The 13588-nt window shown below is 53.0% G+C and overlaps 1 protein-coding gene across 5 annotated transcripts in view; it reads right to left on the reverse strand.

Moving 5' to 3' along the window:
• PCNT (pericentrin) overlaps nucleotides 1-10861 on the reverse strand; it is a 78213-nt gene extending 67352 nt beyond the window's left edge. For all 5 annotated transcript variants that reach the window (XM_036238073.1, XM_036238075.1, XM_016143562.2 and 2 more), the window contains exons 1-3: nucleotides 10673-10861; nucleotides 7696-7908; nucleotides 5594-5638 (exon numbers count right to left, since the gene is read on the reverse strand). In XM_036238073.1, coding sequence (XP_036093966.1) covers nucleotides 5594-5638; nucleotides 7696-7908; nucleotides 10673-10726 — 312 coding nt within the window. In that variant the 5' untranslated portion in view covers nucleotides 10727-10861. The remainder of the gene's footprint in view (nucleotides 1-5593; nucleotides 5639-7695; nucleotides 7909-10672) is intronic.
• Between the last annotated feature and the right edge of the window lie 2727 nt (nucleotides 10862-13588).

A 13588-nucleotide genomic window follows, 5' to 3' on the forward strand; every position in this document is an offset into this window, starting at 1 on the left:
TTTAGCCACCAAAAGCAATGACTGGCCAGAGCATGGAAAACAAGCGTCCTCACAAACACGAGCCCAGGAGTGTCCACAACAGCTCTGCTCACAAGAGCCAAAATGTGGAAAGAACCAGAGTGTCCACTGACAGGTGACCGGGAGGCAACCGTGCACCCACCCACTAGGACATTGTCCAGCCGCAACACCGACGGACCCCGAAACGCACACTGTGAAAGGCGGCAGACACGCTGGCAGCGGCCCGCTGGGCGAACCCGGGCGGAGAGCAGAGGGGGCTGCCGGGCCCCGAGGGGAGGGAGCCACGCGGCGTGACTGCAGGAGGCGCAGGCATCCTGCAGGTGCACAGGCCAGTGAGCGTGCTGACAGCCACTGGGGCCCGGACGCCACGCAAATTCTCTCTCAGTGAAAGCGACTGAAAGAACATGCAACCTGAGTGGCTCAGTGTGAAGTCGAAAGCTCAAAACCAGAGCAGCTGCGGGTGTGGTGACCGGGCGAGCAGAGCCTGCCTGCCCCTCAGTCACGGCGGCAGAGACCAGGACAGCGGGACTGACCGCAAGCGGCCCCCGCCATGCTCCGGGTAGGAGACCGCCACACACAGGTGCCTACGGGACACCAGGGCGGTCACCACGCCGAGGAAGGCAGAACGTGACAGCTCTCCCCAGTGCATGCAAGGTGACCTTCTCTCAACGACGCACAGAAGAATGGGCAGAGGGTCTGAGGAGAGCCGGTGTGGGCTGGGCCAGCAGGGCCAGAGCGCCCCACGTGGGCAGCCCTGCCTCTGGCCTCCTGCGCCCCGCCTTCCACCCGTAGAGACAGGATGCTCAGAGGCTCGGCGACGGCTCTCCTGGCCTGGAGCCTGCTGTGGGGGAGCCCTTGGGCAAGGAACACACCCCAACAAGACAACCTCGAAGAATGCCTCTGCGACGGCCCCGGGCTGTTGGGGGACCATCGCCACCCAGCTCCTGCTGAGGCCACCCTGAGTCTTCATCCCCACTCCAGCAGGGTCGTCCAGCTAAGAGGGCTAGGGCCAGAGAAGAGCCCCGACAGAGACCCCCATGGCTTCGGCATCTCACACGAGCTCATCCACAGAGCGAAGGACCCCTCTCAACTCAGTTCATCGCATGAGGCCAGTGTAACCTCAACACAAATACCTGACAGGAAGGGAAAATTACAGATCACTCTCTCAAAAACATACGTTTCGTCTATATCGACTGAGATGCTCACATGACTTTTCTCTTTTAGTCTGTTAACGAATCACTGACTTTTTGAATACGTGACCAATCTTGCGCTCCACTAAAACAAGCTCTGCCCCACATCTACCAAAACTGTTAAGAGAGGGGAAAAAAGACTGTCAATACCAATCATAGATGTTACGGAACAAGCAAAACTCTCATATGCCACTACTAAAAATATTCCAGACAACTATTTTAAAACAAAGTTCAACATGTGTAAGTTGAACATGTACAAACACAATGAAATGAACACGGTGAATGAAATGAGACCTATGTAAGAATGCTCACAGCAAAGGCCAACCTGCAGCGGAACAGACAAACTGAGACACATTCATACGACAAAATAAACTGCAGCTCTTAGCATCGACGAACCTCGTAAACAAAATGTAGGATAAAAGGTCCAGGCTCAAGATGCACATACTAGATTATTCCATTTATAAAAAGCTCAAAAACTAGCAAAACACAACAACAGTTCTAGTCAAGGTACTCCATACACAAAAAGTAACTTGACAAAGACCTTAGACTGAAATGCAGAAACAAGTCCACAAAGCTTCCAGAAGACAGAGAAGAATATCTTCCTCACCTTATGGCTAGGAGATTTTTTGGGGCAGGACACAAAGGAAAAACTGCTACATTCAACTCCATCAAAATTAAGAATGTCTGCTTATCACAAAACACCATTAAGAAAACCACCAGGCAAGCTAGAATGGGGAAGAACAGTCACAGTACACAGATCTACCAAATGAAAACTTCGAAGAATATCAAAAAGCCCTACAAATCAACAAAAAGACAAAAAGAAGTCCAAGGCTTACCAAAACAAAGCTAAAACATCAACATCCCGACACTGGACGATGTAACATTGGCAATGCTTGGCATCCAATCAAAATTATTAAACGTGTCACAAAGAGGAGACATGTGACCCATAGCTAAGAGAAAACTAAGCCCATGGAATTACACCCCAGAGTGACTGAGATGACAAAATTAGCAGGCAAGGACACTCAAATAACTATCATAGTGATACACCGTATTCGAAGAAAAACATGAATGTAATGAGTGAAAGAGAAGATTCTAAATATTTGAAACAAACAAAAAAATGCACAGCACGGCGTCACCAGACCAGATGCTGCGGAAGAAAAGGTCAGCAACCCCAGGACTTGGCAGCGGACACTCGGAGACAGAGACCGGAAAAGGTTCCCGACAAATGAACAAGCAGTGCCTGAGCGACTCCCAGGACAACACCAAACGATCCGAAGTAGAAACACCTGACGTCACAGAAGTGCGAGGGTGGGAAGAAATGGAAAAGTTATTTGAAGAAATAATGGCCGAAAATTTTCCAAGTCTGCGGAAAACTATAACGCACAATTCCATGAAGGCCAACAAACCCCACACAGTATAAACACAAAGTAAACCACATCCAGGAACATCTTGATAAAACAATTTGCTATCGGCGATCAAAACGAAAATTTAAAGTGCCTCCCTCCGCAAAGACAAGACGCCACAGGAAGGGACGTAATGAGGAGGGCGGCGGCAGGCTTCTCAGACACACGCGGGCCGGGGGGCCCCGGGGCAACACAGGAGGGGCTCAAAGGCCAGAGCGCCAGCCGGGGTCCTACGTCCAGCAAACACATCTTCCAAGTACGAAGGCAAAACAGTCATTTTCAGACAGTAAAAAGCCAAAAGAGTCCACGTGCAGACCTGTGCTAGCAAGAACTGTCCTAAGGCGGTTCCTCAGGCTGAAGGACAAATGACACCTGGTGAGACCCCATCCACACGAATAAAAGCCCCAGAACCAGTACCGGTGTCGGCGACGTGACACACAACTACTTCTCATGTTCTTAAGTTCTTTAGAAGATAACAGGCTGTTTCAAAACAGAATGAGAAATGCCCCTGCATACTGCTGCGGCGTGACTACCAGAACACGGTTAGCGGGAAAGGCAGCCGGCACGGGGTGGACAGCATGCTGCCACTGGAGGGGGTGCCGGGGGGAGACACGTGCACGCACCTGCGTCCACGCACCTGCGTCCACGCGAGAAAGTGATGAATGCGGCCCCGGAACGCAGAGACGGAAGCTGGCTGCAGGGGCGGCGCAGAGCCGTCAGGTTCTCTTAAAACACCTCCCTTATTTATAGGTTCAATTTTGGAACCACATCAATGTTTCACATAATTTTTTTAAAAAATTAAATCAGAAAGGTAAAAAAAAAAAAAAAGAAACATGTAAAGAAAATGAAACGAATAAATATAACTATATAGAAAGTTGATAGCTTAATCGCGTGTAGCAAAATGATTTGAGTGACTTTAAAACAAAGTAATTTGTAGAACAATGCTTGAAATAATAAATAGAAGTTATTAAAAAAGACCTCGTGACATCTGACACACTGAAGAAATAAAAAATATAATAAAGTAATTCCACTGCACATCTCTGTGGGAAATACCTAAAGGACAAGAATACCTGTAAAGAAATCACAAACTGTTCCAGAAATCACAAGGCTCGTAACAGTACTGGCACCTAAAACTCACACAGAAAAGCGAATGAGCAATCATGTTTCCTTTGGGGACAGACGCTGTTGATGTTAAAGGGGCAGAAATTTCACACTTAAATAGAAACTCTGTAATCCTAAATTACCAACGTGAAAATATCAGCATTAATTCATAAACTGCTCAAAACGAAATTCTGACTATTTGCTGAAATGACCTGGAAAGAGTGCCTCATCCAGGACTAACCAAATTCCTAACTCCAGACGTTTCCGAATACAGCTCCCCACCATCGGAGCAGGACTGTGGGGGACGGCACTTCCAGGACCGGGGCAGGGAGTGTGCACGTTGACTAGAACATTCTTTGTTACCCCACCATGGCAACTGTGGTGGGTCACACTGAAGATGCTCTCACTGGCCAAAGATGGAACACCTGAGCATCACAATGGCAGACACAGGGACCCCTGGTGTGGACGTATTAAAACCAGGCGGCTCCACAGTGCTGCTCAAGGGAACTAGTTCACCGGCCTCGCATGGAGACGCGCAGCAAAGCACATTTGTGTTCTAACCTGGTGAGCGAAGGGAAGGGCCGAGCATTCGCCCCGCTCGTCTGACCCCAGCCACACTTCAGGGTCGACAGAGTGGATGAGGGAACCCCTCTTCGTGGAACACTCCAGAGAACGGAGAAGGGCAGAACAGCAATCTCAGTATTCTGTGCCCGCCAATGAAGTAACGCATCTAAGCAGTAATGCACATAAAACCTGCGGTCAAAAGCTCGTGAGGAACTTTAAGGTGGACGACCACGCACACAGTGCCTAAAGTCACGGATGACCGCAACAGCACACGCTGGCAGACCGCTGGGCAGAAAAGCAGGGCTCTGAAACATCCGTCACTTAAATAACGGTCATCGGATCAAGTCTCCAGCCTAGTCCCAGCACCAGTTACAAAGACTGTAAACCAGAGAGAAGGGGGACAGGAGCCTTTCAAATGACAGCGCAGGGATGCCAACGACGAAACCCTGATGTGCAAATTCTTCAGGATAAACAACCAGCTTCTTCAACGGACACACTGCAATGGAGTCTGGCACCTGACAGACATGCCGGTCACAGGTCCGCCCGCCCGCGTGAACTCAGGCTGTTGGAAGCCTTAGGGGCAGGAGCCTGGGACCCAATGGGGCACCGTCTGATGGCCACATTTCCGCTTACAGTCACCAGCAGCTCATTAAGTCACAGCTTTTGACGGATACCTGAGCGTTGCCCACCCTCTGAAGAGCCAGGAGACAGGAAGAGGGGTCTCCCTGCCCCGGTCCCTAGCCGCCCTTGTGGAGGATCTGGGCAGGCACGCCCCGCAGAGGGCCAGGCCTCTCTCTCTAGGGAGGGTCTGACGAGGGTCCTTCCCCGCGTTCACACACAGATCCGTGGACAAAACCCTGACTGTGTGAGCATCTGCATCTCTCTAGAGAAAGAGCCAGGCATCTCACCAGCTTGGGGTTTAAAAACGCTGCCTGAAGTAGGCTTGTAGGCTTGTAGTGACAGCCACTTTATAAATAAAACTAACCCTTTGCTTTGGCCACACGACTCGATCCTGACAGCCAAGTTCTGCGAAGCAGACCCCAGGGCAGCTCCCACCCGCCCTCCACAGTCCTGATGGGGCCACGCAGCATGCAGAAAACTGGACGCACACGTGCCAGGGACAGCCGGTCAAAGGGACCTACAGAGCCTCCCCGTTTATAGACTGCTTTAAGGTGTCAAAATTATACACTGCATTAGTGATATAATTACAAAAATGGGGGAAATGTTATAAAAGTAACTTAATTTATTTATTGTAGAAAATACAAAACAAAAAACAAAAAACCCAACCACAACAACGGAAAAGCCCAATGCCCCTACCTGCCCATCGCTGTTGCTGACGATCTCGTCTGTACCCCTCTGGTCCTGCAAACAAAAGTCAAAACGTTTTCATCAGACCATCCCCTGAATTAAAGCACTGGTCAAACACCTGAGTGAGAAAACCTAAAAGTTAAAAAAAAAAAACAAGAATAAAGAAAAAGAAATTTAAAAGTGTACAGCCGACAACAGCGAAGCAGCACCTGTTTTCAGGCAGGTAGTCTCACCACCCCCGAGGGACACCCCATTAAGACGCAACGTGCGGGAATGTGCGCAGTCCACACTGAGAGGCCCATGAACAAACTGGGGGGGAAGCAACAGCTTCTCTTTGGACTAGAGCGCAGTGAGCATGTGCGGATGGATGACGGAAACGGAAAGCCGTCACAGGGCCCACGCCGCGGTGATACCTGCTGTGGGCAAGACTCGTCAGTGAAAACCAAATGAGGGGGTCTCTAAGTGTCCCTACGCCATGCACTTACCCACTACGAAGGGAAACAGCGACTGCTCTATCAAGAGGAATCTGTCAGGCCACCGTGACAGAGCGACAAAGCTGGCACCGCCGGCAGCGGGACTTACACCTAGGGCGCCAGGGCCCCCACACGGTGTGCCAGGCAGGGACACCGTCACTTCTGGTGTTCTTGCCAAAACACACCGCCTGACTTCAATCAGGACGAAGCATCAAGTAAACCCAAACTGACAGGGAATCTACAAAAAAACTAGCCAGGACTTTTCAAAACCATCGCACTCATAAAAGGCAAGAGAAGATTGAGAAACTGTTCCAGATGGTGACATGGCACTGCTGAGCGATGCAGGGTCCCAGACCAGAGAGAGGGCATGAGTGGCACTCTGGAGACGAGTGGGAAAACCTAGAGAAGCTTTATCAGTGAGCTCCGAGCACCGTTTCAGTGCTAACCGAAACCGAGGCAATTCTACCAGAGTTACACGGCAGACCCATGGCTCAGGAAGCCAGGTGAAGGGGACGTAAGGACTTGGTGCGATTTTTTGCAACATTTTTCTAAGTCCAACATTATTTCAAAGTGAAAAACTGAAAGACATAAAACTTCAATCTAAAAAAAAGACTTCTGATTTGAAAATGAAAGCAAAAAATTAATCAATGTAATTATACGCTACGGCTTTTCTCCTCAAAGAGCCCCGGCAGGAAGACGGGTTAAAAGCCCCCAGGAGCAGACCCTTGGCCCGCTCAGCTTGGCTTTCATTGTCTCATCTACAAGACATGGCTGCTTAGAACTGCTACTCCGCTCCGACAGAAAACTGGAGGACCCTGACGCCGGCAGTGGGCGCCTGACGTCAGGCCCGCCCGAGGATGGGGGTGCAGGGAGAGAGGAGCGGGCAAGCTGCTCTGGAGGCCCAGCGTCCACACTCTGGCCAGCTGCTCCCCAGGCAACACGGGAGCACCGTGGCCACGTCTTCCAAGTTTTCAAGACGGGCAAAATTCCAGATTCGCAGGGAGGCGAATGGTTCCCTGGTTCCCATGGTTCTCATGGTTCTCAGTAAGGCAGGCCAGACACACCCCGACTGAGTCCAACTCCGCCCTGGCGCCAGCTATCCGCTCAGCCCAGCCAACACCACACCTGCCCCTGCCCCTCGTGCACAGCAGGGGCGCTCACGAGTCAAGGCCCCTCCTAACGAGGGGCACGAGAGCCAGCCTCTGGCCATCGGGGACCCAGGGAGGCCGCGCGGGGCCGGCACCCTCAGCGCTCAGTGCCCGTGTCCACTCACCCGCCACACCTGCCCCTGCTGCTCCCTCGCTTCCGCCAGCAAGACCCCATTTCCGCACCTTCACCCCTGCCCTCCTCCTCCCACTTTCAGAAAGAAGGGAAAAGACACAGAGTGACAAGTAGGTACGTCTGAGAACAAGTGAAGGAACACCTGTTAGGCTCCCACTTGTGAAACTGCTGTTACCAAAGCGAGCTCCAACACTGACTCTGCCTTCCAATGGTCAATCCAAAATTTCTCAGGATCACACAAAGATGAAACATTTACTAGGAGTAAAACCACGAAAGCACACCCCTTTCTTGGAAAGTAAAATAAAACTCTTTCCCCATTTCGACAGGCAAAAATGCGGTGGTGCTGAGTTCGCTTACCTGAGTCGCGCCCGCCCCATCAAGGGCGCCACTGCACGCTGCGCTCCTGTGGGCATCCCCTCCTCCCAGGAGTGCGCCGCCCTCGGGGGCTACCGGCCTCTCCTCCGGGACAGGCGGGACAGGCGCAGGGACAGCCGAGCCCTTCCCCTTCGCCGTCTTTTTCTTCGAATGCGCACAGTCACTTTTTGCTTTTCTCTGTCGGAACTGAGCAAGCTGCGCAAAAACGTAGAGAAGTAGTAAAGGCAGAAGTAAGTGAGAAAAATGTAACAGAACCACAAAGTCAACAGGCTTGTGGGGAACATGAGGATCTGGGATGGCGCGGTGCACTCGGCTACACCTGCCCAGGTTCACGTCAACCACCAGATCGCTGTCCCACTAACACCTAGGATGCCAGGACCTGTGCTCAGAACTGCACCCCGGAGCCCGACAGTGAGGACTGCCCATCACGCTCACGCGCCCAGGAGGGCGCGGCCGAGTGGGAGAGCGGCTTTTCTAGCTCCTGGCATTCACAGAAAAGCATTCTAAAAAATGCACCTATCTAAAGAACCAGTGGCTTAACCGAGGTATGTTTAAGGTTTAGAACTATATAAAACCTAAATCTCTCCCTTTTTGCCCCCATTTCTTCCCAGGCAAGGAAATACATAGCCAAACTCCCTGGCCACAGACTCTGAGACAAAGTACAGAAATAGCAAAAAATTAATTAAGCCAGGTCAATCTAACATTCTCCTTTATGGAATCAGATGTTCTAGTTTTCATGACACAGCTCAAAAAGCACCAGGGACCTCCACAGAATGTCGCACATCACAAGGCACAACCCAGCTGTTCTGCCCCTCGAACCGGGGGTTCAGACTCTGCTCACGCCCCATCCCCCACTTACACCTTACTTAAAAGGTATGCAGTCTCACAGCATTTGCACAGGGCAACATCTGTTCCTTCAAATGACAACTATGATCACAAAAAAAAAAAAAATATGTTTAAGAAACATCTGAGTAAACGATAATGAAAGTGCACCACTCACTCCATGGGCATAAGAAAATTCCGCAAGGCCATTCTCGTGAGAAAAACTGTCTGGCAGGGTAGGCAGCGCCTTCAAAACCAGCCCCTTGTCCCCTTCACGCCCCAGCCCATCAAACCTCACTGCTGCTGACGAGTCCCCTTCCTGCATCACAGCCCTTGCCTAAGACTGCCCAACAGGAGGTGTCTTGTTCCTTCCGGAGACCAGGTTAATTGTCGCCCTGGACGCTCCTGTGAGCACATTTACTTCCATTTACAGACCACAGCAAGTTCGGGACACCCACGGTGCTAAGCCCAGGCACACGCAAAGAGAGAAGAAAACAGCCCACAGCCTCCCTATTCAAATGTCAGAAGTTTCACCTTCACAGGAAGCCTGAACGAGGCCACTTTGTCCTCTGCCTGTCACCCTGCCATTAGAGGCTACTGTCTCTGTCATTGCCTCACACCAGTCGTGAACTTTTCTGAATGGTTCCTTTAACGCAGGGGCCCTGTGGTTTCCCAAGGGAAGGGACTAGCACTGAATACTCCCCACTAACTAATCGACAGGAAACTCCCAACAGTCGACCACGTCTGACCTGGAACACTGCAACAACGTCCCACGGCTCTCCCTACTACTCGCTGACACTGCAGAGAGGCTCCCATTCATTTGTCCCTGACAGTGGGTCACTTTCGACAGCCACATAGGGATGGGGTCCAAGCCACAGCCAAAGCGTCCATGGAGGTTCCATTCTGCCTCTAGAGCCCTGGGCCACTCAGGACGTGGTATAATCCCGCAATATGTCCCAAAACAGTGAGAACCAGAACTACACCTCTGTGAAAATGTGTTAGAACAACGATGATCAAAGCGCACCTGGAGACTCGGGACTCTAGGACCCAGTCTGCTGCAGCATCCGCATCCCAGGGATGTGGCACACGCCCCAGGAAGCTCTGCCTGGATGTCTGGAACTCCCCTAGGAACCCAGCATGAAGGGGGGGGGGGCTGTCCTCCACCCTCAGCTGCTCAAGACCATCCACCTGAGTCCCAAGCAGCAGGGAGGCAACAGCAGGGGCTTCTGGACGCCAGCAACATTAAGCAGTAGGTCGGCGGCAGGCACTTCGCCATATAAACAAGTCACGTGTTTCTAGGCTACTACTCAGAGGCCTTTTTGTATTTAAAAAATACTGCAAAATTCCAAGTAAAAAGAAAATCTGCAAGGACTTCAAAACGGATGAAAGCGGTCGTGAGCCCTAGAGAGCGCGGCTGTCTGCCAGGACTGAGGGAAGTCCCAGGCCCTAGGAGTCCTCCAGGAATCCTGAGCGCTGACAAAGTGGAGCCGTAGCAGGTACAGGTGCGCACAGGGGTGCACGTGCGCGACGCGCTGGCTGTCCAGGAGAACGAGAACGCGCGGCGTGGTGACAGTGTCCTTCCCCTCACTATCGGCCTGCCCTTCATTTTCTACTGGGGTCTGGATGTGAGCGGGCGGTGAGGGACGCGGAGTGTTCCTAAGCTACCACTGTCCGTTAGGGCACCTCGGACCCTGGCGGAGACTTCACGGCAACTCGGAGAATGCCGCCACGCCAGCTTCCCTAGAAACGCGGGAGGGCGGGGCGGGGTCCCGGCAGACACCCCCACCCCACCCGCCGGCACCGCCCGTCCGAGCCCAGACCGCCCCGCCCACGTCCCGCGCGCAAGCGCAGCCCCAGGAGTCCCGGCGTGCCCAGCGACCAGCCTCCCAGAGCGGAGCTGCGCGCCCCCGGCACCCGATTGGCTGCGGCCAGGGCGGAGGCGGGCCCAGGCAGAGGGCGGTGGATTCAAGATGGCGGCGGCCAGGAGGCGGTTTCCAGCCCAGTCGGCGGAAAGGGCAAGAGTGTGGCGGCGACCCTGCCTGCCGCGTCCGCTCCTGGCAGGGGCAGTGGCGGGCACTGCAGCCTGCCCGTAGGGGTCCAGGCCAGGGCAGCGGGGTGAAGAGGCGCTACCGTTTACCTTCGCTCTCCCAGCCTCCACCTTTCTGCGCCGCTGCTCTTGCTCATCTTCCATGTCCCTTCTGGGGCCTGCAGGGTCGCCCGCGAGGTGACGAGGCCGACGCGGTACCGCCTTCGCTCTATTTACACTCCCTCCCCCTTCGTCCTGGCTCGCCCTCCCCTGCGACAACTGTCACGCAGACGTGGGCCCGCCCCGCGTCTAGTCCCGCCCTTGGGCGTGCGCCGCCGGACCCGTCGCCAATCAGGGCCCACGTTCCTGCCCTCGCTCCTGCGCGTTCAGGGAGGTGCAACTCAAGCGGAGCTCCGCCCCTGCAGGCCTCTGATAGGCGGAACGATACTCCAATCAGCAGAGCGCAGTGGCCCTGGACTCACTGTGGTTGGTCGACTTTAAAAGAGCTGGGGCACCGCCCCGTCTGCTCTGGCGCGTACGTTGGAGATCCTGTTCCGCGCTCTCCCGCGCGTGTCCCAGGAACGCCAAGGACCGCACGGCAGGAGGAGCCGTTCGCTTTGTCCCTGACTCGTTACTCAGTTGTTAAACTTGGTCCCTTGGGGAGTCGAGGCCGACTCCAGAGTAGCCGGAGCGCCGGCAGAGCCCACCCCACCTTCCTCTTCGAGGAAGTGCTTCCGAGCTGCCCACCCTCGTGCCCACCCGCATCTACCTCGTGAGCGCCCAGGGAACAGCTCCGGAGCCGGGCCCCCTTGACTGGCTTCGGCTGCAGTGGGCATCTCGCGTCTCCCCCCGCTCCATCACGTCCCTCCCCTCCGTTCTCAGGGGGCTGAACCCTGGTCATTGGTGTGCTCCCTTCGCCTCTGGGGAGCTCGTTGTTCATTTCACAGTCGCAGACAGCCAGCAAGATCGCTTGAATTCTTTTCCTATGCGTCGCTTCCCCTGTCGTGTGACTCCACTTCTACCTCCTTGCCTGCGGGCACCTGGATGCACACAGGGAGGCCAGAGTGCCAGGGCAGCCAGTTAGGAGTTCGGTAGGAATCTAGGTCAGGACCTCCAACCACACAGAGCCCAGAGTTGCAGGGACAGGAAGCCATTAAGACTGGCGCCACTCCTAGACCCATGTATTCTTCAAACTAGGGACACTGAGAGATTGGGGTCTCAGTTAATGTGTCTACCCCCAGCTTGCAGCTACTGGGTGGTGAGGCATACGATCTGACCAGAGGGTCCCATCCTCACCTTCCACATCTTTGCCATAAAGTGGTCCCCTGGGTCCAAGAGTCTTGGGGGGACTCCATGCGGGCCGGGAGTTGTGCCTGCTGAGGCCCTGCCGGCAGGAAAGGCAAAGCTGTACCTGGAGCGCATCTGTTCCTGTCCAACAGGCTCTAGAACCTCGGGACAGAAGGGACTCCTCCATAGGCTGACTTGCCAAGTGGCCTGTGGTGTCCTTGAGAAAACTTAGGATGAAATTTTAAATGAAAACAGCAGTTGTACCCAGTCCTAGGTCACCAGATGGAGAGAGCTGGTCAGTGAAAAGTGGAAAAGAATGAAGTCTTTGAAATGTTAGGGTAAATCATTCCATGTGCTGTATTTACCACTACCATTTTGCTGTGAGCCTAAAACTGCTCTAAAAAAAGGTATTAAATTTTTTTTTAAAAGGAAGGAAAAGGAATGACTTTGGTTATAATTTATGTTCTCTAGAAATCCGAAGTCTCATGAAATCATTATTCCTTAGCTTCGAACTTCACTCGAACTGTTTGTCCAGGTAAGAAAACAATGCAAAGTGTTTATTCCCAGCTTGTGGTTTTAATTCACAATCAAATGCTGGTAGTGTAATCAAACTCATCGGAAGCTGATAAGCTCTGATTAATTTACATTAATCCAAAGCATCTGACCTGCGCATCTTGTTACTCTAGCATAACTACCTGGGTGAGTGATGCCAACCAGTGTGGGTGCCCAGGGAGCGGCAATGCTGTCACCAGGGGGTGATCTTATTTACCTAAATGTGCCTAACACTCTCAGTCTTATTTTACCTTTTCTCCTCACTATCAGTAACATCTCACCGTTAAATGGGAAATGAAAGCAAAGCCCTTAAGTTAGGGTCTCTCAACAGAACACACATTTCAGTTGCAGGATTAGGGCACCACAGAGTCCAGGCAGATGACAAGGACAAGGTGGGAGTCACAACTCAGCAAGAGACACAGAGACCACCAAATAGACCTGTGCCTTGACTTCCCTCTGCAAAGAGTGAAAACACCCATGAAATAGTTATGCTACAGGTCTGGGCCACTGTAGAGCTGGGTAGCATGACAGGACTTCAAAGGGGCTGCAACTAGAGAGGTGCCGTAAAAAGATTGGGGTGGGTGACTGTGCAAAAGTCATCGCGGCAAATGCACTTGTGTGTTTGAGTTTCCTGTCCCATCCGCCCAAGCCTGTGCCTTTACTTGAAAGGGATGTACACAGGCTGTATTTCCTTTACATGCTGCAATGCATCTGAACTCTGTGGGGACCCATGTGCACAGTTGTCCCCACTGGCCTGGTCAGCAATTGTCAACTGTTCCTCAGAACCCCAGAATCATGTCCAAGGCCATTCTAGACAGGTCCTGTCATTGGGGGATACTCACCCTCAGGGATGGAAATGACTACACTCCTTAGGTGTGGGCTGTGCCCAGCGACCTCCTCACACAGGACAGTGTGGGGTGAAGGGTAACTCACGGACACGCCTCGGCCAGGGGCCGCGGTCAGCACCAGCGGCGATGAGTCACATCAACAGCAGGGACCTACCCCTCTGTGGTCTCCCCCAACAGCCCCGTCCCCGTCTAATGTCCAGTCAGGAGAGGTCGCCAAGCTAATCCCAGCTGAGGGGCTTCCCATGAAACACCTGAGCAGCCTCCTCAAGACCGTCAGGGTCATCAAAAGCGAGAATCCAGAGACAACATGATGACTAGATGTCATGCGGTGTCCTTGATG

The sequence above is a fragment of the Rousettus aegyptiacus genome, unplaced genomic scaffold, assembly GCF_014176215.1.
Source record: "Rousettus aegyptiacus isolate mRouAeg1 unplaced genomic scaffold, mRouAeg1.p scaffold_m13_p_20, whole genome shotgun sequence".
In the NCBI taxonomy this organism is placed as follows: Eukaryota; Metazoa; Chordata; class Mammalia; order Chiroptera; family Pteropodidae; genus Rousettus; species Rousettus aegyptiacus.